At 45.1% G+C, this 26,636-nt stretch overlaps 1 protein-coding gene across 3 annotated transcripts in view; it reads right to left on the bottom strand.

Annotated features, from left to right (window-relative positions):
• The window catches only part of UNC5A (unc-5 netrin receptor A), a 614,615-nt gene that overhangs the window by 135,787 nt on the left and 452,192 nt on the right, over positions 1-26,636 (bottom strand). For all 3 annotated transcript variants that reach the window (XM_073544983.1, XM_073544984.1, XM_073544985.1), the window contains exon 5: positions 1,425-1,605. In XM_073544983.1, coding sequence (XP_073401084.1) covers positions 1,425-1,605 — 181 coding nt within the window. The remainder of the gene's footprint in view (positions 1-1,424; positions 1,606-26,636) is intronic.

The following is a 26,636-nucleotide window of genomic DNA, read 5'->3' as shown; positions in this document are numbered from 1 at the left end:
TGAGAAGGTAAGTGCAATATGAAAGCACCCTAAGCTCTATGTAGAAACAGGAAGTTTCCATGTTGGAGTCATGAGTCACTGCAAAAGTCCCTGCAGAGGGAGGAAGGAGCAGCTCGATCAGATGTTTAAGAGGGGAATGATAAACGCATGGACAAAAGACTTCTTGTTTCTAAATGGAGCAGAGAAAAGAGAAGAATTAGCTGGGTAGAAGGGCAAAATGAGCAATTGTAAGGACACAGCTAAATATTAAGATGATTGCACTATATTTAAAAGGACAAAAAATTGATGGGAGTACTCTTTTAATACTGACTAAAGAATCAGTATGAGCTATTGCATCATATCAATGTTACATAAGTAAATCAACTGTGTATTTCTGGTACTACACTATATAGTACAATGCACATGAGTACACATTGTCTCGAAAAGTTAGTAAATGCAGAATTTTTTTTTTTAAGTCAACGTCTTGTCTTTATTTTTTGTTACTGTAGCTGTATACCATATATGTATACTTTTTATGCTTTGCTACTTTTCGACACTAAAAATGCTTTAAATAAATGAATGTTTTATGTTATATTTTTTATTTTTAATTTACAGATGCTGTGTGAGGGCTTGTATTTTTGTGAAGCAATTATTAAATGGAATGTGCCATCAGAAAATTTTCAATTTCTTAAGTCGGGTTTTGTGTTAAAAGTTTTATTTTAGCATTTTTGCAATGTTTCTTTTTTCATATCACATATCATAATCTGTATTTTGAAAAATAGAAAACAAAAAGATAAACATAGCCTTTTTCCATACAAAGATGGGTGCAACACTGTCACCAAAATCTAAAAAATATGGTGTTTTGAGTTTTAAAACAAAACTAGAAATCTTACAGCTTTCACAGTGTTCACTGGGCTACTCCATAGTCATACTTCCTGTTATTTCAATAAATCCACGTGTATATTAGTAGTAATTTTATAGAGTGGCTCTCTTAGCTGGCACCTGTTCACATTTGTCTTTCTGTTTGGAAGTGATGGTCAGTTTTTTGGTATTTGTGTTAGCAGCAATAGACTGAGTCGGACCCTATCTTTTTTATTAACATTGCTCATTGAAGGGTAGCAGGGTCAGTTATGACTTCGCCTACTGTAAGGGTGGATCATGTGTTATCAGCTGTGTATAGAGGGTTCACCTGTCATTGTAATCCTGACTCTGATGATAATGAGTCTGCTGAAAACTCTTCCTTAAAGAATTGCCTGAATGGCCAGCTGAAAAATTGCAATATTACTAGTTTTCTTTTTTTTTAATACAGATATTGATTTGAAAAAGAGAACATTGACAAATTATCTAAACTACATCTAACACAAAAACCTGAATTGAAAAAATATGTCAATTTCTGATAAAACGTTCCCTTTAGCGTATTAATGAGGGAATCAATGCCAACTTACCATAAACAGTGATAGCTGCTGAGTTACTCCTCCGTCTAGCAACTATATTTTTGGCCACACACGTATAATTCCCAGTGTCCGCTAGGCGAGCCTGTCTTAAAACAAGGCTGTGATCTGTTCCAATGAAAATATTGGAATCCGTATTTGGGTCTAATATGTCTTCATTCTTCAACCACTCCACCTTAGGCAGAAGAAATAAAGTTTTGGTAAAATTGGAGCGAAAGAGAAGCAGTAAATTACCGTATGATGTTTCATAACTCATATACAATATAAAGCTGTACATTATACATAAAAGGTATCAATATGCTCTAATATATGCGGCAGTTTAGCTTGACCAACATGTTTCTGTAGACCTCAAATGACGGCCGTTATTGATTAACATGACTTCCAAATTTGATCTTATACTAGCTCTTCTGGAAGTAGATGGAGTTATCAGCAGCAATGGATAAGCAAAGTTCGCCACCTGTGTCTCCTTTATCTACTGTGGAATAGAAAAAGTTAAAACTACTAAAAATTCTTGTCTTTACAGTCTGAAAATTTTAACTCAATGGTTTCAGAGTAAGTAAGGTGGTTACCATTGGAGTTTCTTGGGATGAGCAAAATTATTGGACCTGATGGTATACGATATGGTACACATTTGATGCTGGTTTATGTTGCAGTATAATGTACATATTTTATAGTATAGTAATCATATATTATTATAATAAAGGTATATTGATCACATTGGAAGACATTATTGAAACAGTCTAAGGCCACATTCACACGTTCACTATTTGGTCAGTATTTTACATCAGTATGTGTAAGCCAGAACCAGAAGTGGAACAATTAGAGGAAAAGGATAATAGAAACACGTCACCACCTCTGGATTTTTCACCCACTCCTGGTTTTGGCTTACAACAATACCAAATACTCAACGTGTGAACGTGGCCTAAAAGTTAAACAAAGTTTAACCCACAGCAAGCAATCATAGCACAGCTTTAAGAAGGGGTGAGGCTGGGTGGGGTGACCTTTAGCCCATTAAATGGACCCCTTTCCAGGATTTAATGACTAAGTTGCCACTATCAGTAATAGACTGTGACATCTATAGGGCTGAACAGCATCTGGTAAGGAATGTTCACACACATTTTGGAGCGGATACTATCCAAAATCCACCTCAGAAACTGCTACAAAAACTCACAGAGACCTATTCCAAATCATTTCTGCTGCATTCCAGCAATGAAGACAATAATTATGCTATGTGAACAGTGTCATGCGTTTTTACATGTTGTGTGATGGTAATGTACAGTACATAAGTAATGTAAAGTGTTAATGTACAATGTGAATAATTCCTAGCGCAGGGGTAAGCACAGGATTAGACTAGGGATAAGTACTGTTCATATAGTTAAGTGGCTTAGCAATCGCATAGAACATAATATAAGGACAATAGGTTTAGTCTATAGGATAGGATATAGTTAATAGACAGAACTAGCCCACTTCCTGGTAGTGAGTCAGATAGGAAAGTACCGTGACAAGGTCAAGTTCAGGCGCAGTGGGCTGCTAGGGCCAGTATGTAGCCCTACTGGAATTATGAGTGGATACCCCTGTTGCATCCGGAGACCTAAATCTGGCATATGGACTGCTGGGCACATTGTGTCCTCTGGGGTACAGTGGAAGATGGCCAGGGATCGGAGTAGACGGAAGGTGGTGGATCTCGGGTATACTGCTGCAGTGAATATGAAATTCCTGAGGCTGACGGAGTCAGTGGACCTAGGGATAGTCTATTATGAATGAGTGATAGGACTGAAGATGTGTTGTACTAAGGAAGTAAGTAGTGCTATGCCCTATCTCACATGTTACACCCTGATGGACTTGAACTGACCAGAAAACGTTTGCTTGTTGTAATGAATTTGGTGTCCCCTGAGTTGTGTGTGGCAGCTCCTGGAGATGAAGGCCTGGAAACAGCAGAGGCCTGCGGCTTACAAGTGAGTGTTATGCACCCCCCACCTTACAGCACACTCGGACAGAGACACTGCTTTCCTGTAAAGTGCTAGGGTGTAACCGGACAGCAGCTCGACCATGAGTATCTCTATTGTCAATTTTACATGGCTACCAAGCAGAAGCCATCTGAAAAATGGACTAGTCAGTTATTTTAGCCAATTTACAGCTTTCAAAGCCTAAAGCAGTTAAAAAAAGTCAATAAATATTATACAAATGCACAACAATGTTGTTTTGACATTGCTGTGCATGTGTTCATTATTTTGAACATTTATTGAGCGATTTTTATGTGTTCCAGGTGGAAACTGCCTGAAAAAGATGAATTTGGGCCATAAAATTGGCCCAAATTCTAAAGATTCCAATCAAGGCAGGCCCGCACATTCTTTTTAAGTAAAATTGTAATAAATCTTTTTGACAAAAATGTTGATATAAAGTATACTAATAAATAATGCAGCAACCTAACAAATTGTGGGCCAGAATGCCATACCTACAAGAGTTTTAGCATGCTATACAGCATTATGTTCTTCTTGCAAATTGATATTTTCCCTGTCTATCCATATTGACTCTTCTCATAGTAGGACGATTCTTATGCACCGTTGTTCTGGAGCGAATTTCTAAATACCAGAGTTTGCCTCAGTGCTCTTACTTTAAAAGAATTGTCTGCATGCATCCCATTACTTTAGAGAGGATGCATAGTCACTTTCTCATGTATCACTAAAAAGATTGTTTCCATGGATTACACATTTGAGTTGCAATCCTTTCTTTTTTAAACTAGTGTCAGAGAGTCTGGCAAAGCGTATTCAGAAAGACAGACATTTTCCTGTGTACTTGAAACCATATTTGTCGAGTGTCAGGGACTTTTTATCTGTCATAAAAGAAATAATGTCTACTTGTTTTGTGGAAAAGAATGCCTTCTGTAATCTATAACAGAAGACTGGAATTTGCATAAACAAAATCTCTATTTATATGTGGTTAATGTCAAGGTCTAACTACATGAGAAAAAGACCATGTTTATTCCCTAAAAAAAGAGCTAAAACTAAAATGAAGTACTCTAGCAATAACTGTAAGCTTAGGCTTACTAAAGGCCCCCATACATATTAGATAAAAGTCAGTCAAACCTGCCATTGTTGGCTGGATTGGTCTACCTCAGAGGTCCCCAATGTCAGTCCTCGAGGGCTGAACCAGTGCAGGTTTTCAGGATTTCCTTACTATTGCACATGGATTGGAATCATTACCTAATGTGCAATACTAAGGAGATCCTGAAAACCTGCACTGGTTCAGCCCTCGAGGACTGACATTGGGGACCTCTGGTCTACCTTATAAAGCGTTTGGAGCCGAGCCTGGGGGAAGAAGAAGGCACGGTGCCAAAACGCGCATTGGGGATCTTTTACGTCACTCCACACTTAGGTAAATACATAACCTCAACTATTATGTGTTGCTTTAATGCCTTAGTTGCTTAGATGCCTACTTCTCATATTGGTTATATCTTACTTTCTTTCCAAGGTATAAGACTTGTTTAGCTGTCCATGAGCCATTATACTCTTTAACTCATTCTGTGGCTACTATGCTCTTTTGGTTTTGCACTTTTTTGCAGTTTTGTTTGCACTTTTTTGCATTCATATGCATTTTTAGATTTATCTTGGACTTTAACACATAACACAATAATTAGCTGGTCATTGGTATACACTTCTTAGCAACTTCCTTTTGTTTGCATTTTTAGCATTTGCTAGTTTTTGTACTGTGTGGTGTACACTTTCATTTTGGCTGCTTCACACATCGGTTTTAAAATTTTCTGCTATATGTAATATTTGTATTTTTGTATGATATTTTATGTTTATATGTAATAAACATTACTTAGCTCATCATGTATTAATTTGGTTCATTTTTATCCACGTGCCATTGTATGTCTGTTTTTTACTTCCGTGTCCCATCTGTATGTCCATTCATTTCTTGCGTATTGGCATACAGTTTTTACATGCACAATTTCATAATAAATAAAGGATACAGTTTCCTATCATATTAATTATAATGGATTTATGAAAATTGTACGGCATACAAATAGTAACAAGTATGTGATCTGTTTTTTGAGCACCCATTGAATTATAATTATCGAGTCTAATCTGCCAAATGCATCAAAGTAGTGCATGCTTTGAATTTTTACTTTTTACAAGCAGTCCATTATTCTGTGTGTTAAAACATTCCTGTGAACCATTGACTTGCATTTGTCAGTGCGCTGTCCATATGCTACCAATTTTGCATTCATCTGAACACAGGAAACACAGGTATCAAACACTGCATGTCCATGGCCTCTGATAACTGCATCTTCTGCATAATATATATATATATATATATATATATATATATATATATATATATACACACAGTTGTGCTCAAAAATTTACAAACCCCGGCAGAATTTTTGCTTTCTCGGCCTTTTTTACAGAGAATATGAATGATAACACCAAAACTTTTTCTCCAATCCAGAATCGTCCGTGGCTGGATGAAAGATGCAAGAGTCTGTCTGGATGCCAGAAACTCACTCAGCTTTTATGCACACACACTGATTACAAGCAAAACAAGCAAACAGGTCATAGATGAGGATGTTACCTTTAGTAGCCATTCAAACCCATTTGTGTCAACTTCTGTGTATGTTATCAGGCAAAAATCACCAGAGTATGCAAACTTTTTATCAGGGTCATTTGGATGTTTTGTGGTGTCATTATGATTTAAAAAAAGAAAGCACAGTAGTTTAGCAAAAAATGGCTTCACTCACTAACCATGAGTGGATAAAAAGTTATGGTGTTATCATGCATATTCTCTGAAAATAGGCCAAAAAAGCAAAAATTCTGCTGGGGTATGTAAACTGTGGAAGTCGGGCTGTCAAACCATCCTCATGGAGTCGGTTTCTAACTGTTTGTGCAGACACATGCATATTTTTGGCCTGCTGGAGGTCATTTTGCAGGGCTCTGGCAGTGCTCCTCCTGTTCCTCCTTGCACAGGTAGGAGGTGGAGGTAGCGGTCCTGCTGCTGGGTTGTTGCCCTCCTACGGGCCGCTCTATGTCTCCTGGTGTACTGGCCTGTATCCTGGTAGCCCCTCCAGCTTCTGGACATTACGCTGACAGACACAGCAAACCATCTTGCCACAGCGCGCATTGATGTGCCATCCTGGATGAGCTGCACTACCTGAACCCCTTGTGTGGGTTGTAGAGTCCATCTCATGCTACCACGAGTGTGAAAGCACAACCAAAACAATCAAAAGTGACCAAAACATCAGACAGAAAGCATTGGTACTGAGATGTGGTCTGTGGTCCCCACCTGCAGAACCACTCCTTTATTGAGGGTGTCTTGATAATTTCCAATAATTTCCATCTGTTGTCTGTTCCATTTGCACAACAGCATGTGAAATTGAGTGTCAATCAGTGTTGCTTCCTAAGTGGACAGTTTGATTTCACAGAAGTTTGATTTACTTGGAGTTATATTCTGTTGTTTAAGTGTTGCCTTTATTTTTTGAGCAGTCCATGTACAGTACAGACCAAAAGTTTGGACACACCTTCTCATTCAAAGAGTTTTCTTTATTTTCATAACTACGAAAATTGTAGATTCACTCTGAAGGTATCAAAACTATGAATTAACACATGTGGAATTATACAATTAACAAAAAAGTGTGAAACAACTGAAAATACTATATGTCTTATATTCTAGGTTCTTCAAAGTAGCCACCTTTTGCTTTGATTACTGCTTTGCACACTCTTGGTATTCTCTTGATGACAATCCAACACAATGGGCAGCACTTTGAACACATTTTATAAGTGGTCATAAACTTGTAAATTACTCATGAAAGAATAAAGTTATGTTAAAACCAAGCACACCTTTGTTTTTCTTGTGAAATTCTCAATAAGGCTGGTTTCACATTAGCGCATTTTCAGCGCGCGCACGGCCGGGGGTAGCTCCGCCCCCGATCCGGCTCTCTGCCCGGCGTGCCCGCCCCTTCCTTGTAGCGCCGCCTCCTAGCGGACAGCGGCGCCTGCAATCCGAAAAGTTTGATTTTGGCGCGCATGGCGCACCGTCAAAAGTGCGCAGTGCAGGTCAAAGCGCAACTAGCGCACGGCCTGCGCACGATCGGCGCACCCTATGCTAAAGATAGGGTGCGCCGATCGCAGGCGCCGCTGTCCGCTAGGAGGCGGCGCTACAAGGAAGGGGCGGGCACGCCGGGCAGAGAGCCGGCTCGGGGGCGGAGCTACCCCCGGCCGTGCGCGCGCTGAAAATGCGCTAATGTGAAACCAGCCTAAGTTTGATGTGTCACATGACCCTCTTCCCATTGGAAAAAATAAAGTTGGATCCAAAATGGCCAACTTCAAAATGGTCGCCATGGACGCCCCCTGAAGAAGAGGATGAAACACCCATCTGGGTGAGGAACATGGCATAGAATTCACACATGTGAGTAATTGTTGAGAGTTTGCTCCATTTCTGTCATGCCGCCTCTGCATACTCATCCGGCCTCCGCTCCCACGCCGCAGCCCCCGCCACCCGACAGCCACGGCAGTCCCTTCTGACAGGCTCGTGGCTGACGGGGTCTCTGCATGCAATGCGCATGCGCCATAGGCTGCGGCCTTGCCTCCCTCCTGTTACTTGTGCTCTGGCAATGCCCTGACCCGGAAGCACCTACTGACCAATGGCAGACCAGACAGGGCCATATCAGGCCTTTTCCCCTGAGGGAGGCGCCTGATAGCTGTGTTTTCTAGCACACCGGGCCCTGCTTCCTTTTGTGCTCTCTGCAGTCTCGCAGTCCTGTCTTCAGTGATTCCTGCAGTAGCCTCGCAGTCCTGCCATCCGTGGTCCCTGCAGTATCCCCGCAGTCCGGTGCTCCGTGGGCCCAGCTATCTATACTCCAGTCCTCCCTCCTGTGTTCCTGCACCATCTGGCCATCCACGCTCCCGTCCTTCAGTCCTGCTCCAGTACTGCCTCCGGTGTTCCTGCTCCATCCTGCTATCCACACTCCAGTCCTTCAGTCCTACTCCAGTCCTGCCTCCGGTGTTCCTGCTCCATCCTGCTATCCACACTCCAGTCCTTCAGTCCTACTCCAGTCCTGCCTCCGGTGTTCCTGCTAAATCCTGCTATCCACACACTAGTCCTACAGTTCTACTCCAGTCCTGCCTTCTGTGTTCCTGCTCCATTCAGCTATCCACGCTCCAGTCCTACAGTCCTACTCCAGTCCTGCCTCCCGTGTTCCTGCTCCGTCCTGTTGTCTATGCTTCAGTCCTGAACTCCTACTCTAGTCCGCCCTGAGCCACCCCCCTCGGTATCGGCTATCGTGGTACCCAAACCCCTGGGCCTGCTCCTAACGATCCCTGTATAGGGGTCGGCTCCACCTGGCAGCTCGCCCGGGGCCCCTCGGTGCCACGGTCCAGAGGGTCCACTCCTGGAGATCCCACTTCTGACCAGCCGTGGAAACAATTTCTGTCACTCTATATTATATTGTAGGGAATATTTGAATGGTGCTTTCCTTGCACTGTAATGTATGAGCTATGGTTTTGCCGGGCTCTATGTAAATCTGCTTCCTTGTGTGCTCTCTGCAGTCTCACAGTCCTGTCTTCAGTGATTCCTGCAGTAGCCTCGCAGTCCTGCCATCCGTGGTCCCTGCAGTATCCCCGCAGTCCGGTGCTCCGTGGGCCCAGCTATCTGTACTCCAGTCCTCCCTCCTGTGTTCCTGCACCGTCCGGCCATCCACGCTCCCGTTCTTCAGTCCTGCTCCAGTACTGCCTCCGGTGTTCCTGTTCCATCCTGCGATCCACACTCCAGTCCTTCAGTCCTACTCCAGTCCTGCCTCCGGTGTTCCTGCTCAATCCTGCTATCCACACTCCAGTCCTACAGTTCTACTCCAGTCCTGCCTTCTGTGTTCCTGCTCCATCCAGCTATCCACGCTCCAGTCCTACTCCAGTCCTCCCGTGTTCCTGCTCTGTCCTGTTGTCTATGCTTCAGTCCTGAACTCCCACTCCAGTCCGCCCTGAGCCGCCCCTCTCGGTATCGGCTATCGTGGTACCCGAACCCCTGGGCCTGCTCCTAACGATCCCTGTGTAGGGGTCGGCTCCACCTGGCAGCTCGCCCGGGGCCCCTCGGTGCCACGGTCCAGAGGGTCCACTCCTGGAGATCCCATTTCTGACCAGCCGTGGTAACAATTTCTGTCACTCTATATTATATTGCCATGACCATTGATTACAATAAAGGAATAAGGATGTGGTTTTCTGCACAGCTGGTTGAGTTCCACGGAAGAATCTGGACACCTATGATGAAGAAACGTGCATTTTGTTTATTATCTCAGAGTTTCTAAGTTATTCAACTTCTTCCTGAAAGAACCCCAGTAAAAACCAGTATCCTGAAGAAGAATGGATGTCCTTGGTGCCCGGATTCATCTGTGGAACTCGATCAACAGCGCTGTAAACCACCTCCTTATTCCTTTATTATACTCTTTTTTTTTTGACCCGTGACTTGCAACTGGTTTTAATGCTTAAAAAAGTATTGTGGGTTCACAACCACATGAGGTGAACAAGTTTTGCATATCCTTCATTCTTTTACCATCCGATAAAACCCTATTGCGCTCTGTTTGCCAACCAGCTCTCTCTTGATTACCACTGATTGGCAACGTTTACATTTAACGATGCACCAGAGATCCGACCCCGTCAGGATCGCTAGTGCATCGCTAAATGATCGCTAGTGAGCTGTCACACAGGCAGATCTCACAGCGATGCAGCAGCGACGCAGCGCACGATACTCACCTTTCACACACAGCGATCCTGACGTCCTCCCGCCCGCCTCCACGCGTCGCTCGTCGTCACAGCAGGAAGCCCCAGCAGGAAGCTGACGACGAGAAATGGAGTCGGACATTCTCGCGCGATCAGCGATGGACAGCGGGGGAGCCGGTCGGAGGTAAGTATCACACATAGCGATATCGCTATCGATATCGCTATAACGTCACAAAACCAGTGACGTTTTAGCGATATTGCTAGCGATATCGCTATGTGTAAAACCCCCTTAACTCTTCCTGACTTGAGTCAGTCATGCAACGGCAGGACCTAAATGAAATTATTCATGTATGAAGGAGTGCAGCTGCAGGGGGTGCAGATGTATCAGTTGCAATGTACCTGGTGCCAAAAGGTCTCTGTATGGCATAAGAAGACACCAGTATTAGAAATGGCACACATTAAGTTTGGCCTGGAGGTGGGAGGGTTACAGATGAATACCTATTATTTTATTGTGTTTCTGAGCTAAAGTCTAAACTCTATGAAGAATAGTTGCATATTCAAAAGTAATGTAAAAGATCGATATCAGTTTTTGGTAGCTATTATTGCAGGTAAGAATATATCTAATTAGTAGTTTCTATTTCATGCACATGACAATGGTTTGGGGATGTTGTGTATTTTTTTCCAATGAGGAAAATGGTAGAAATCTACTTGCATTTTGTTACACTGGAACTTTCAGTAAAAGTTAATGGATTTATATGTAGAAGAAAGCATTTGGCTTAACCCCTTTCCAATATTGGTAATAGTACTCCAGTGCTGGACTCCCACTGTTTGATGCGGGCTCATGTGCTGAGCCCGCACATTTCTGTGCACATGAGAACTGATTTATACAGCTGACATGTGCCCGCAACAGCCGTGGTGGAATCGCGATCCACCAGCGGCTGGTAAACTAGTTAACTGCCTCTGTCAATCTGTGACAGCTGCATTTAACTTGAGCTTACCGGAAGCGGGTTGCTAATCCCGCCCATCGATGTACCTATCACATGATCGTGGGTCACCTATGGGTCGGCATGACAACCAGAGGTCTGCAGCAGACCTCTATGGTTGTCATTGCCAGATTGCTATGAGTGCTACCCCATGTTCGGTGCTCATAGCAAGTGAGCATTTCTGCTACACACAGGTGATCTGATCATCGCCTGTATGTAGCAGAGGCGATCAAAGTACTGCAGCTTCTAGTATCCCATGGAAAATATTGAAGCATGCAAAAAGTAAAAAAAGTTGTTTTTAAAAATATTTAACAAAAAAAATTGAAGCTCAAATTATCTCCTTTCACCCCATTCAAAATAAAACAATTTTTTTAAAAATCAAATATATACATTTTTGGTATCACTGCATTCAGAACCGCCTGATCTATCAATATAAAAAAAGAATTAACCCGATCGCTAAACGGCGTGACGAGAAAAAAATTCAATACATCAGAACTACTCCCCGCTCCTAAAAGCAGCCATGATAATATCTCCTTCACTGCAGATCTAGATCATGGAATAGGCCATGCCCCCTGATCTAGATCTGAATACAACCAAATATTGTCAGGAAACTGGCAGCTGCTAGCATCGGGGTGCAGGCCACACCTCCTGATATCGGACTGAATAAAAGATCATTAGGGGCTGGCAGCATTTAGCAGGAAGCAGGCCATGCCCCCACCATGCCCCTTGATATCAAACTAAATACAAGCAGATGGTATAGGGGGCTGGCTGCTGCTAGTAACCAGGAGCAGGCCACGCCCCCGAACAGTGACATAACATCCCATAAGGGTGGGGGAGCACCAAGGAGCAGCTCCAGCATCACAGAATTACAGCTACTGTGAGGATGGAAAAATGCACTATTCAAGTGATCCTAATATTCTATGAAGGTATGAGCATTACAATAATTTTGTATTTACCAGGAGTATACTTTTAATTCTTCAAGATCTCATTCACACATAGTACAGTAAATAAGATAGGGACTCACTTTTAAAGAAATGCTGGATGAGTGCAGTGGAACGATTTATGGTGGCTATTATTCTCACTTTGGTATTAAAACCACTCCTCAACATTGAAATTGCAACACCAAGAAGATAACGTCATGAATTATGGAAATCAAAGGATCAGTACCCATGTAAATGATGTGCAAAACATCTTGATTTATTCAGTACAGTGTATAAGTGCTATACGCACTTACACACCTTTGTATGCTATTAGTGAGGTTATTAATGGTTGTTGAGTAGAGTTGAGCGAAACGGGTCGGTCATATTCAAAAGTCGCCGACTTTCGCTGAAGTCGGGTTTCATGAAATGAAATCCGACCATAGCGTGAGGTCGGCCATGAGGTCGGCGACCAGAGCGCCAAAGTTTCATTTCAAAAGATGTTTCCAGCGCCCTTTTTCAGCCAATGATGGAGGACGCATACTGTGGGCAAAGCGATGACATAGGCATCGGTCACCATCATCTTTGAGAAGGGCGTGCAAGTGATTGGCTGGCTTTGTGTTGCGTCACAGGTTCTATAAAAGGGCGTGAACGCCGACCGCCATCTTACTTATGCCGATCTTAGCATAGGGAGAGCTGCTGCTGATTCTGTAGGGAGAGCGTTAGGCAGGGAAGAAGAACCAAAAAAACTGCTTCTGCTGTTAGCGATTTCCACTTATAACACAACACTTTGTGTGCAGTGACAGGGGAGGCTCTATTTTTGTGCATTAGCTCTGTTGGTTATTAGGCTGCCTTATAAGGCTCCCTGATAGCTGCATTGCTGTTTGCACACTGCTGTGCAAACTGCTTTTTTAAAAGCAAACATACTTTTCTTCCTCTTTTCTGCACAGTTACCAAGGCTTCATTTTTCCACCCTTTTGTGTGTGCACTGCGCAGCAGTCCTGCTTATTAGGCTGCCTGCGTCCATACTTGGACTGAGAGCATCATTGTCAGCGTCCTCAAATCTCTAGTGAGATCCAAATTCTCACCAATCCTATAGACACCCTCCACCTTGTCATACACCATCCAATTTCAGCCTGTTACATTGAGGTGTAATCTCTCCTGGGCCAGAGACAATAGTTCTGCGTCCTCAAATCTATAGTGAGATTCAAAATCTCACCAATCCTATAGACACCCTCCACCTTGTCATACACCATCCAATTTCAGCCTGTTACATTGAGGTGTAATCTCTACTGGGCCAGAGACAATAGTTCTGCGTCCTCAAATCTATAGTGAGATTCAAATTCTCACCAATCCTATAGACACCCTCCAGCTTGTCATTCACCATCCAATTTCAGCCTGTTACATTGAGGTGTAATCTCTACCTGGCCAGAGACAATAGTTCTGCATCCTCAATCTATAGTGAAATTCAAATTCTCACCAATCCTATAGACACCCTACACCTTGTCATACACCATCCAATTTCAGTCTGTTACATTGAGGTGTAATCTCTCATGGGCCAGAGACAATAGTTCTGTATCCTCAAATCTTCTACCTTGTTTTACAGTACCATATAGCTGGTGGTATTTTGGGTACATTTTCACAAAAATGAGCAAGTATGGTGGAAGACGCCATGGAAGTGAGCGGGGGTTGCCAGCTGGTATCGATGGTGGTGGTGATGGTGTTGCATCTGTTGGTAGTGGCAAAAGCACAATAGCACCTAAGGCAGGAGGTGTTGAGCCTGCGTCATCGTCTGGCTCCACAAGGCCTCGAAGGCTCTCTTTTCTGGGAGTCGGTAAACCACTTTTAAAGCCGGAGCTTCAGAAACAAGTTTTGGCTTACATTGCTGACACAGCCTCCAGCTCTCTCGCCTCCTCTTCTGAAGTTTCAAAATATAAAAGCACTGAGTCGTCATTGGAGGCTCCTGGTCAGGAACAACACCTTTCTTTGTGTCCTTCACCCCTACCAAAAGTGAAGGATGTGGCAGGCCACACTACCATGCCTGGGTTAGCAAGTCAAATCGTGAATTCCTCAGTCCAAGATGAATCTGACATGGAGTGCACTGATGCACAGCCACTGCTAGATTTTTCTGCTGGTACATTCACTCAGAGCACTACATTGTCCTCGCAGTGTACTGAGGCAGAATCAGACCCTGATGAAACTCAGGTGCCCCTTCCCGCATACTATACCACCTTACACCTTTGAACAAAATCCTAATGATCAGACAAAAGTTATCTGTAAGAAGTGCGCAAAGACCTTTAGCCGAGAAATTTGAATACCAGTTGCATGCTTAGACATTTAACCACCATGCACTTGCAAGCGTGGACGGACAACCAAACCTCATACCACATGTGCACCTGCTTCGAATGAAGGTAGTCAGCAACGCTACATCGCTTCCCCCACTGTAAGCCCACCAGTTAGCACACCACCAGCAGCAAATGTCGAGGTGTTATCGCAAGGGCAAAGCAGTCATGGAATCACAATGTTATTGCTACGAAAGACTGAATCTAGGCCATCAGCAACACCACCAACACCATCACCAACCCTCTCTCAGTCCGCCATGTCCACCGCTAGTTCCACCATATGCAGCTCTCAAGTCCAGCTCACTCTACCAGAGACTCTGAGTAGGACAAGAAAGTACTCATCCGCGTACACTGGCTTTGAACGCCCACATTGACAAACTAATCTCGTTAGAGATGATGCCCTACCGGTTGGTTGAAAGCAAAGCTTTCCACGAGCTCATGGCCTACGCAGTACCACGCTATGACCTACCCAGTTGGCACTTCTTTTCGCGAAAAGCCATCCCAGCCCTCCACGTGCATGTGAAAGACCGCATTGTCGATGCACTCAAGCAATCAGTGAGTGGAAAGGTGCACCTCACAACAGATGCATGGTCCAGTAGGCATGGCCAGGGCTGATACATGTCCATCACTGCGCACTGAGTTAATGTGGTGGATGCAGGGTCCACAGGGGACAGCGGCGGTGGGACAGTGCTGCCTAGCCCACGGTATAGGAAACAGTTCGCTGTAGGCGTTCGACCCTCCTCCTCCTCCTCCAGAAGCGAAAGCTTGTCCACAGAGCGCAGTCGCACGAGCACTCCATCCGCAGCTGTCAGTGTTGCACATGAGGTGTCCCACTATCGAACAGCTAGTGGTAAGTGTCAGCAGGCTGTGTTGAAGATGATGTGTTTTGGCGACAACAGACACACTGCGGAGGTACTGGCCGACTACTTGCAGCGACAAACTGAGTCATGGCTGGGCAGTCTACATCTTGAGGCAGGCAAGGTAGTTAGTGATAACGGCCAGAATTTTGTGGCAGCCATAGCCCTTTCAAAACTCAGACACATACCTTGCCTGGCTCACACCTTGAACCTGGTGGTGCAGTGCTTCCTCAATAATTATCCGGAGTTAACACCCCTGCTCCATAAGGTGCGAAGACTGTGCTCGCACATCCACCGGTCGCCCGTACACTCCAGTCGTATGCAGAAGCTGCAGTGATTGCTCCACCTTCCCAAGCACCGCCTAATTATCGATGTTGCAACAAGGTGGAACTCCACCCTGCTCATGGTTCAGAGGCTGTGCGAACAGAGGCAGGCTGTAATTCATTTGTGGGAGGATACACGGGCAGGCAGTTTGCAGGCAGACATGGAGTTGTCTGGTGTGCAGTGGTCGAAGCTGAAAGACCTCTGTAAAGTCCTTCAGTGTTTTGAGGAATGCACACGGCTGGTAAGCGCAGATGACGCCATTAAAAGCATGAGCATCCCACTATTGCGTCTGTTCATGCAAACTTTGACGCACATTAAGGAGCAGGCGTCTGCAGCCAAGGAGGAAGAGGAGGAGGGAAGCCTTGATGACAGTCAGCCATTGTCTGCTCAGGGAAGTCTCGTGGACGAGGTGGAGGAAGAAGAGGAAGAGGAGGAGGATGATGGGGATGATTATTTTGGGGAGGATGATGCTTCTCAGGGGGCAAGAAAAAATGTTGGCGTGGCAAGGTCAGGTACAGGGTTTGTGCGTGACTGGAGGGATGTGGATTTGCTAGAAAGTGCTCCTCCACCCAGCACTCGCAGTGCATCATTGACACCTGGAACATTGGCCCACATGTCTGATTATTAGGGATGAGCTTTCCGATATTGAAATATCGGAAATCGGCCCGATATTTGCGATATCGGAATTCCGATTTCGATATTTTTTTCATATCGGAAATCCCATAATCCTTCAGGTTCTGAGCGCTCCGTGGAGCCAATCAGGAGCTGAAGAATTGCTGACAACATTGTGTAACTCCCCTAAGCTTGGTAGGAGGTGATCAAACTTGCTAGCTAGGGGCTGCGCTGCAATTGGCTGGCTGGATGGTGTGATCAGGCAGTATAAAAGGCTGCGCCTGCCATTTTAGCCTCACTCTACTGTGAAAGCAGATAGGGATAGGTTGCTGTTGGAGATAGGGAGAGATCTCGGATCTTATAGCGATACAAATTGTTTTTCAGCGACTGTAGCAGCCCCTGTGTGTTACAGAAGCAGTCTTTTTCCTCACTGACCCCGCTCAGTTTCATTTTTTGTGCTGTGCAGGCTCTCAGTGAGGTGCTTAGTGAGATAGTGCAGAGCACATTCACTGCAGCTGCTGCAGCTCCTCTTGCTGCAGCACTGTGTGGTGTGTGTCTCACTGCCTTTTCTTTTCATCCCTTAAATCCCCTTCCCCTATTTTTTCCTAAATGTTAAACACTATATAGGGATTGTGCTGTGAGGGACCCAAACAACATCTGTGGCTGGTGCCACACAGCACCTGGCCCAGTCCCGGAGAATCCTTCTTTTTTGGTATCACAGCAGTGTCATTTACTGCGCTGTGACATCCGACCGTAACGTGTACACCAATACCACAAACACACGTTACTCTTTGCGTAGGCCACACTAGATTCAAGTAAAGTGTAGCAGACACACCATCATAATACAGTGCCATTAGTGTTTCTTATATCTGTTTGTAGTCCTACAGGAATAAGCACACTAATTCCTAATAATTACTTTCTTGCCATTCTGAATCCATCGATAGAGATGAAGAAGGCAGGGAGTAAGGGACGTCCCCGCGGCGGCCGCGGAAGAGGTGCATCAGCAGCTAGACATGGTGCACATCCAGAGCAAGCAGCAGGCCAAAGTCACTCAGCACCTACTTTCACCCGGCAGCAGTCATTTATTCGCAGCTTATTAGGAGCGCAGGGCCATAGGCTGATAAGAGAGGATCAAGTAGAAACCGTTGTTGGTTGGATGGCAGCTGAGGAATCCACCTCAATGAGCACAGCATCCTCACAGGACCTCTCCACCACATTGGGTCAGGCCACTGAAGAGCAGCACCCATCTGCCTCTTCACCGCCCACTAAATTGCCCAGACATTCAGAGGCCAGGAGCCAACCTTAATCCTCTTCTCAGAATCTGTTGGCTTGGAATCTGTGTGCCATCCAGACAGCACTCCTGCAGCTGAAGAAGAGGTAGTGTGCACAGATGCGCAACCACTGTGCCCGTCTGAGGAAGAAGTGGAGGGTGGGCCAGTGCCCACAGTGACCAGACCCCAGTCAGCAGATGATGATGAAACTCAGCTGCCAGTTTCTGCTGATGAAAGTGTACTAGATGACGAGGTCCTTGACCCATCATGGCATGCTGAGGGGCAGCAAGCAAGTGGGGATAGCTCAGAGGAAGAGCTTGCAGGTGTGGCGCAGCGTGGCTGTCCACGTGGGAGAGGAAGAGGGAAAAATTGGTTGTCGGCTCCCTCAACTTCAGCACCCGTTAGGAGCAGGGCTCTTTTAAAGAACATAAGGGGTGCGCCCAAGAGTTGTGGTGCATGGGCCTTTTTCGACCAAGTTGCAGATGACGTTACAGTAGTCAGATGCAAGCTTTGTCGACAAACTGTGCGGAGAGGGAAGAACGTCAGCAACCTTAATACCACCAATATGTTGACGCATGTCAGGAAGAGGCACCCTGTGGAGTGGCAGCATCACACCCAAGATTATTCGCCACCTGCAGCTGGTTCCCCACCTTCCACCTCTTCAGCCACAGCGGCCACCTCTTACTCCAGCTCGCAAACAGCTGCTCCCGCTTCCTCGCCAGAATGCCAGGGTGCATCTGCAGGCAGTGTTGTGCGGCGGCACACTGTCTGTACTTCGTCAGCATCAGCATCCCAATCGCTGGCATCCTCACACTCCCAATCCAGTGTGCAGCCATCTGTCACACAGGTGTGGGAGAAAAGGCGCCCGTACTCGGCAAACCACCCACGAGCACAGGGCATGAATTCTTGCATTGCCAAACTGCTTGCAGTGGAAATGCTACCATTCTGGCTGGTGAGCAAACCAGCCTTTATCGATATGTTAGGGTTTGCAATCCCACAATACAGCGTTCCCAGCCACTTTTACTTCAGCAGGCAAGCCGTCCCCGCCCTTCAACAGCATGTGGAGCGTAAAATTAAGCATGTGCTACAAAATGCAGTTAGTAGCAAGGTCCACCTGACCACCGACGCGTGGACCAGTCAGCATGGCCAGGGACGCTACATTTCCATCACCGCCCATTGGGTAAATGTAGTTGAGCCTGGAACTGAAGTAGACAGTGCAAGTGCTCGGGTCCTGCCAACTCCACGGATTGCAGGCCTCTTTGTACCAACCGGGCAATCTTCATCGGCCCGGTTGGTACAAAGCTCTGTGGGTGCCTCACAAAGGTCCAGGCAGGACACAGCAAGCGAGGAGGATGAGGAAGACTATGAGGATGAGCCAGAGGAGGAAAGTACACAGCGCTCTACTAGTAGTCAGATAGAGCGTGGATGGGGTGATGCAGAGCAGCCAGAGCACATTCCTCCAGCTGGTGACAGCGATGCATGGGCAGTTGGCAGTCTTCAGCACATGAGTGACTTCATGCTGCAGTGTCTGAGAAATGACCCACGCGTGGCTCGTATTCTCCACACAAATGACTACTGGGTGGCCACCTTCTTAGATCCACGTTACTGGGACAGCCTTCAAAGCCTAATTACACTGTTGAACCGGGCGTGTAAAATGCAGGAGTACCAAGATGCACTGGTTAATTCACTCATGTACTCTTTTTCCACCGCATAGCAGTGATGCGCGTGCACTAGCAGGCACCTCAGTGCGTCCTGGGCCCAGCGGAATCTGTTCAGAAGCCGGTAGCAGAAGCAGTACATCTGCTACTGACAGGTTCAGTATACCCAACCTGTTCTAACGGTTTCTGAACCCGCAAACAGTTCGGGCACCATCAGCACAGACAGTGCAACGCACTAGGAGGCAACGTTACCGTGACATGGTGGCACAATACCTCTCCACCCCTGTCAGTGTGTTTCAGGATGGATCTGCCCCCTTCAAGTTTTGGGTCTCCAAGTTGTCTACATGGCCCGAGCTTAGCCAGTATGCCTTGGAGGTCCTGGCTTGTCCTGGTGCCAGTGTGATTTCTGAACATGTCTTTAGTACAGCTGGCAATGTACTAACAGACCAACTTACCAGACTATCTGCTGCAAATGTGGACCGGCTTACATTCCCAAAAATGAACCAGGCCTGGATTTCTGGTGACTTTTGCTGCCCTGGGCCAGAGTAGACAGGTTACATGCATGGTTGGTAGCAGTATGCATGCTCTGTCAGCATCATCTGTTATGCTAGTGCTCTGGTCTTTACTACCAACATCTAGCTCCTGGTTCTGTGACTGACTCTTTCACCTCATACTGTTTTCCATGGGCTCTAGTACCGCCAGCTAGTGCCCATTTCCGTGACTGCTGATTTCACAGCATGCCGTGTTTCAGGGCTCTACTACCGCCAGCAAGTGCCCATTTCCTTGACTGCTGATTTCAAAGCATGCCATGTTTCTGGGCTCTAGTACCGCCAGCTAGTGCCCATTTCCGTGACTGCCACTTTCACAGCATGCTGTGTTTCTGGGCAACAGTATCGCCAGCTGTACCTCGTTAGACCAAAGTGGAAAAAAAGGACGACAGATGCCTAACACCTATAGGCAGAAGCACAAGAGGCGGGATCCAGCCACGCTGGCTGTTTCCTGGCAGTGAAGTGTGGACACAGGTGCCTCCCCAGAGGGGTAAACCTAGTTCCAGTATCGCCAGATGGTTCTCGGGAGTGTCCAAGGGCATGGGTACCTCCTGCTCCAAACCGTGTTTCGACAACGCTCGCCGTTACACGGTTGTGTCCGCCGCACTGTTCCACGCCCCCGCCGTACATCATTCCGGCTCAGTTTGCTGTTATCCATGGTGTCGGCAGTGTAGGAGCCCCCTACGTGGACTCCGGGACCTGGCGCTCAAGGCTGGTCTCGACAGTGCCAGTAGGCCCTCCTCCTCCCCTGCTGCAACTGCGGAGTAAAGAAGACTGTGTCCGGGTTGCGGGGGCAAATGTGGCTCTTGCACCTTCTGCCAAGAAGACATTACTCCGGTAGAAGACACAAGACAGGAAGACAGATGCAGAAGACCCAAGACAAGAAGACAGATGGAGATGTCCCTGGACTCTGTCTTTTTTGCTCTTGAACTTGCATCTTTGTGTGGTTTTTTTGGGCTTCTTGGCAGTGCTTTTGGATTATGTCACTAGTACATTGTGGTATCCGGGCTACAGTAATGTCAGCTGTTGCCCAGTACAGCCACTGGCACTTTTACCTTCTGCTGCTTATCTGGGTTCCAGTAACGTCAGCTGGTTCTCAGTAGAGTCAATGGCTTAGGTCCCTCCTTTGTGGTATCCGAGTTCCAGTAACGTCTGCTGGTCCTTGGTAGTGCATTCTGGCACAGGTTACCTCCTGCTTAGTTATCGGCCTCTGGCAACGTCAGCTGGTACCTGTTAGTTCCATTGGCTCTTATACTGATTTCTGCTGCCTATACGGATTCCAGACTCACCGGCTGGTTCTCTCAAGTTCCTGTGCCTACTGTTACTTCTGCGTATTTCCTCTGGGTTTGGGAAATTCTGCGACCAGCCAGTAGCAGGATAACCATAGACAGAGGTTTAGGAAGCAGTAGGAGTAGGAGCAGATGTACATGAACCAAAAGCAGAATATCAATATGCAGAATTACTGAATAACAGTAGTATAATCAGCAGAAGAAGACTAAGCATGGTTTCAAGGGAGTGTATCCGTTCCTCCACGTGGTGCTCCTGGAAACTCCCTGCAAAGCAAGGTGAGCTGAACGCGGACACATGTCAGTCAAAGGGCATATTGACACAACCACCGGCAGTTTTAACTTGATAATGTAAAATCACTAACCCTAACTATCCTTAACCCCTAACCCTACTAACCATAAACCCTAACCCTACCCCAACTAATCCTAACCCAAAGAAAAAACACAGCTGTTAAGAAGATGTTTTCCTGCTACAGCTTTCGCTCTGTGCATTTTTCTAGCGATTTTTTTGCTCCTCTGCCTCTGCAAACTCCTTCCCCATTATCCTGAGTTGTTTCCCCTCCATTTTATCCATTATATAGCACTGTAGTGGTCATTTTCTAATTCCAATTTTTTTTCTCCCATTGACTTGCATTGATATCGGAAATCGGAAATTCCGATATCCGATATTTTTTCAATATCGGAAATAGGAATTCCGATACGATATCGGGCAATATCGCTCACCCCTACAGATTATGCCTTGTCGATCCTGAAAAGGGACCCCCGCATTGCCAAAATGATGAACGATGACGACTACTGGTTGGCCAGCATCCTGGATCCACGCTAATAAGGCAAATTCCAAAACATCATGCCACAGGAGAACCTAGAGCTAATATTGGCTAACAAACAAGCAACTCTGGTAAACCGTTTGTTTGAGGAATTCCCAGCACACAGCGGCGGTGATGTTTTTCCGACGAGCCATAGGGGGCAACATGGAAATGGTGTTCGTGGTGCACACAGCCGAAGTGGCGTTGGACACAGGGGTTTCATGACCATTTTGTGGACTGATTTTTCAAGTACCGCTCACACGACTGGTAATACTGCATCGATCGAAAGTGACAGGAGACAGCAGTTGTCAACTATGGTAACAAACTACTTCTCCTCCCATATCGATGTTCTCCCTCACCGGCCATTCCCCTTTGACTATTGGGCCAGTAGGCTTGACACCTGGCCTGAATTGGCACAATATGCCTTACAGGAGCTCGCTTGCCCTGCTGCTATTGTGTTATCTGAACGAGTCTTCAGTGCTGCTGGATCAATCCTGACAGAAAAAAGGACCTGTCTGTCGACCCAAAATGTTGATGATATAAACTTCATTAAAATGAACCATGCATGGGTTTCAAAGGATTTTGTCCCACCCTCCCCTGCTGACACGTAGGTTGCCAGAAAAATGGCTTGCTTTTGTCCTCCTTTTCCGCGGACTTCTCCAATTACTCTATTTGCAGCTGCTGAAAGTCCAACATCAACATATGCCAATTTTTCCACCTCCCTAACTGGACTGCCTCCCCACCACAGGGCCGGGGTCACCACCTGGCACACGCACCCGTGCAAGTGCCGTTGCCCTGGACAGCTGGGTGGGCACACTCTTTGGCAACGGCACTGGCACAAGGTCCCTCATAGTAGAATCAAGTGTCTCTGATGGTGGGGGTGCACACCCGCCGTCAGACACACCGGCGTTCTATGAGGGGCCCTGTGCCAGTGCCGTCGCCAACGAGTGGGCCCCCCCGCTTGCTCAGGATCACAGCACTTGCAAAGTTGAAATACTTACCTCTCCCTGCTCCACCGCCGTGATGTCTTCCGCATTTCCTGACAGTGACATTCTGGTCAGAGAGCGCGATAACATAACGTCTGTACGCCCTGTGCCTAAACAGTCCAAGTGCAGTGAGATGGAAGATGGGGACGATGAGGAGTCCAGACTAGTACAGGGATTCTCTAGCGAGGAGACTTATTTAATTGTTTTCAATGTTGGGACAGCTATTTTTGGGGAGCACTATACTCTGGAGAATGATATATGAGGCCCACCATACACTGGAGCATTCCAAAGGTGGACATCAGACACTGGAGCAGCATTTACAGGGCCCATTATGCACTGGAGCATTAGAAATGGGACCCATTATATATGGAGCATTATTTGGGCTCATAACACAGTGGAGCTTCATCCATGGGGACCAACATATACTGTAGCATTATGTGGAGCTCATCATATACTGTTTCAAACATTATATGGGACCAATGATTCTGTATGGAGAAATATATGGGCCTCATTACTCTGTATAGCGCACTATGCGGTGGCTATAATACTGTATGGAGTAATATATTGTCTGTTTTTGGAGCTATTGGAGAATTTAAAATGGATATCAGTCATGAGATGTAAGAAGTGAAGTATTTTTCATTGTACTATACCGCTATTACTCTGCCGTATCAGAGGATCATGAATTGTGGCATGTGTTAAAGGAGCCCATTGACACTCTTTGGACCTGGGCCCATGAAAATCTGGAGCCTTCCCTACCCCCCCACAACTTTAGCCAAATAACCCCCAGTTTTCAATGCCTCACTATTATTATAAAGTAAATTAAGGTTGACCAGCTTAAGTAATAAGTATTTATGTTTTTGGCATTAAAATGAGCACTGTAGGTGTGTTTCCTGTCCTCCACTCCCTGCCTACCTTGGTTCCCCATTGACTTGCATTGGGTTTCGTGTTTCAGTCAGCCTTCGACTTTTCACGATAGTCGGCCGATTTTGTTCGACCCTACTTTTGAGAATGTCGGGTTTCATGAAACCCGACTCGACCCGAAAAAAGGCAAAGTCGCTCATCTCTATTGTTGAGGAATGTTCTGCCATGCTGAATGCACTTGGGCACACACAAATGAAGACTAGAGAGATATAGCCACTGTATATCATACCAACCCACAATTTTGAGATGTAGGAATGTTGTAGCTTTCCTTCATAAAAGCCTCTTCATGGAAATGCGCACATGGGCTCCTAAACAATGCAGTCTGTTATTGTATCAAAGACAATAGTGGAACTCATCACAGTAGAGGGTAAACCTCCATTGCCATTTTGCTTTGGATGTTGATAGCCTTTGTGAGCAGTGGCATGAGGTCAATTAAAAGGCCATCATGATGTAACACCTCAATGTTCCTACTCCTGGGATTTTCGCAAGGGGCAACTTAATGTACAGTAGTCAGGCTCCTCTAGTTTTTATTTCTGGTACACTAACAGCTTGGCATTGCATTAAGTTAGTCGTGGAAACAGAGGTATGACCACTTCTGGCCTAGAAGCTGTTTTTCACCACAACAACACAAAGTAGCATGTTGCTTATGTTTCTGTGAGCAACATGTGTGATCACAATGTGCTACCATGGCCTGAAGAATCTCCGGACTTGTCTCTCTTTGAGCACATTGTTGGTTGGCAATTGAAAATGGAGCTGCCTGCACAGGTTCTTGATGATGTATGTGCTCAAATGCATTCAGCACTGTAGACTGTAGAATTTGTCTGAGACAACCATTAATAACTTCATTGATAGCATGCGAAGGCTTGAAAGTGCATGTATTTCTCCAAGTGGCTGTCATACTTGAAACTGAATAAATTAAGATGTTTTGAAAAATTTGTTTCTATTTTTTCATCAACATGTCCATCAATCCAGTGATTTCACAATTCCATGACTTTTTCTTCTTGGTTTTGTAATTTTTATCTACAGAAGTGTATACATAATTGCAATCAATATTATTCAAACCCCATTGCAAAATAGGTTTGCTAGCAACATTTACAAACTTTCTGCTATTTGCAATAGGCCAATGAAGCAAGCCCAATATAATTGGCTCAATACAACTAATTCAGCAAATGATTTATCCAAATACATAGGAAAATACCACTTTAATGACAACTGCCATTTCAGAATTATTCAACCCTTTTATAACAAGCGTCGTCACACTTTTTAGCTGTTATGGCCTGCTGCAAATGTGATGCATAGCCAGACAACAACTTCTGGTAGCATTCCAGTCGAACCTTAGCCCATTCCTCATGGTCAATGGCTTCTAGATCAATAATATTCTTGAGTTAGCCCACCAAAGATTTTCTATGGGGTTCAAGTCAGTTTACTATGCAAATTAATTATGTAAAAATCATACAATGTGATTTTCTGGATTTTTTTTTAATTCTGTCTCTCACAGTTGATGTGTACCTTTGCTAAAAATTACAGACCTCTCTATTCTTTGTAGGCAGTGTAGCAAATATTTATTTTCCCCACTGTACATATACTGATTATGGAAACTTCACACTAGATCTCAAGCAACTTGGATTGTGTGCCTCTCCACTCTTCCTTCAGACTCTGGGAACTTGATTTCCAAGGTCTAGCGTGAAGTTTCCACAATCAGTGATGGTTTGGGGAGCCATGTCATCTTCTGTTGTAGGTCCACTGTGTTTTATCAAGACTAACGTCAGCGCAGTCGTCTACCAGGAAATTTTAGAGCACTTCATGCTTCTCTATTCCAACAAGCTTTTGGAGATGGAAATTTCATTCTCCAGCAGGACTTGGCACCTGTCCACACTGCCAAAAGTACCAATACCTGCTTTAAAAACAACAGTATCACTGTGCTTGATTGGCCAGCAAACTCGTCTGACCTTAACTCCTTAGAGAATCTATGGGGTATTGTCAAGAGGAAGATGAGAGACACCAGACCCAACAATGCAGACGAGCTGACGGCTGCTATCAAAGCAACCTGGGCTTCCATAACACCTCAGCAGTGCCACAGGCTGATAGCCTCCATGCCTCACCGCATTGATGTAGTAATTGATGCAAAAGGAGCCCCGACCAAGTAATGAGTACATTTACTGAATATACATTTCAGTAGGCCAACATTTCGGATTTTAAAATCATTTTTCAAGCTGTTATAAAGTATTCTAATTTACTGAGATAATGACTTTTGGGTTTTCATTGGCTGTAAGCCATAATCATCAACATTACCAGAAATAAACACTTGAAATAGATCACTCTGTTTGTAATGACTCTATAGAATATGAGTTTCGCCTTTTGTATTGAAGAACTGAAATAAGTTAACTTTTTGATGATATTCTAATTTTGTGAGATGCATCTGTATATAAATACAGTATATACAGTACCATGCTAAATTTTCAAGGCAGGTGTGAAAAAATGTTGTAAAGTAAGAAAGCTTTCACAAATTGAAGTGTTAATAGTTTATCAGATGCCTCCATGATTACATTTTTTATGCATAAGCATCTACCTCTATTTCTCAGCATTGAGAGCACAATTATCCCTGACCAAATTCCCAACTTCATTTGCTGAATTGCAGCCCAAAACTTACAAAAAAATCCAGCTTTCTTCACTGTTGCCTGCAGACACTCATTATTGTACTGCTCTGTCACACTTTGGCACACAAACTGCTTTCTTTTTACCGCAAAATATTTACATTTTTGCTCATCAATTCATAGCATCTTGCTGACATTTTTCTGCACCCGAGTTTCTATGTTTTCTTGCACAGTTGAGTCACTTGGACTTGTTTTCTAGCCAAACCTGTATTTTTTGGCTGCAAATCTTCAATGAAGACCACTTTTGACCAGGCTTCTCCAAACAGTAGATTTGTTTAGCTGGATTCCAGGGATTGCTGCCATTTCTGAGTGATGGCACTGATGGACATCTTT

The sequence above is a fragment of the Dendrobates tinctorius genome, unplaced genomic scaffold, assembly GCF_039654945.1.
Source record: "Dendrobates tinctorius isolate UK_male_01 unplaced genomic scaffold, ASM3965494v1 ptg000139l, whole genome shotgun sequence".
NCBI lineage: Eukaryota > Metazoa > Chordata > Amphibia > Anura > Dendrobatidae > Dendrobates > Dendrobates tinctorius.
The sequence above is the reverse complement of the archived record's forward strand: the minus strand, read 5'-3'. Positions and strand labels throughout refer to the sequence as shown.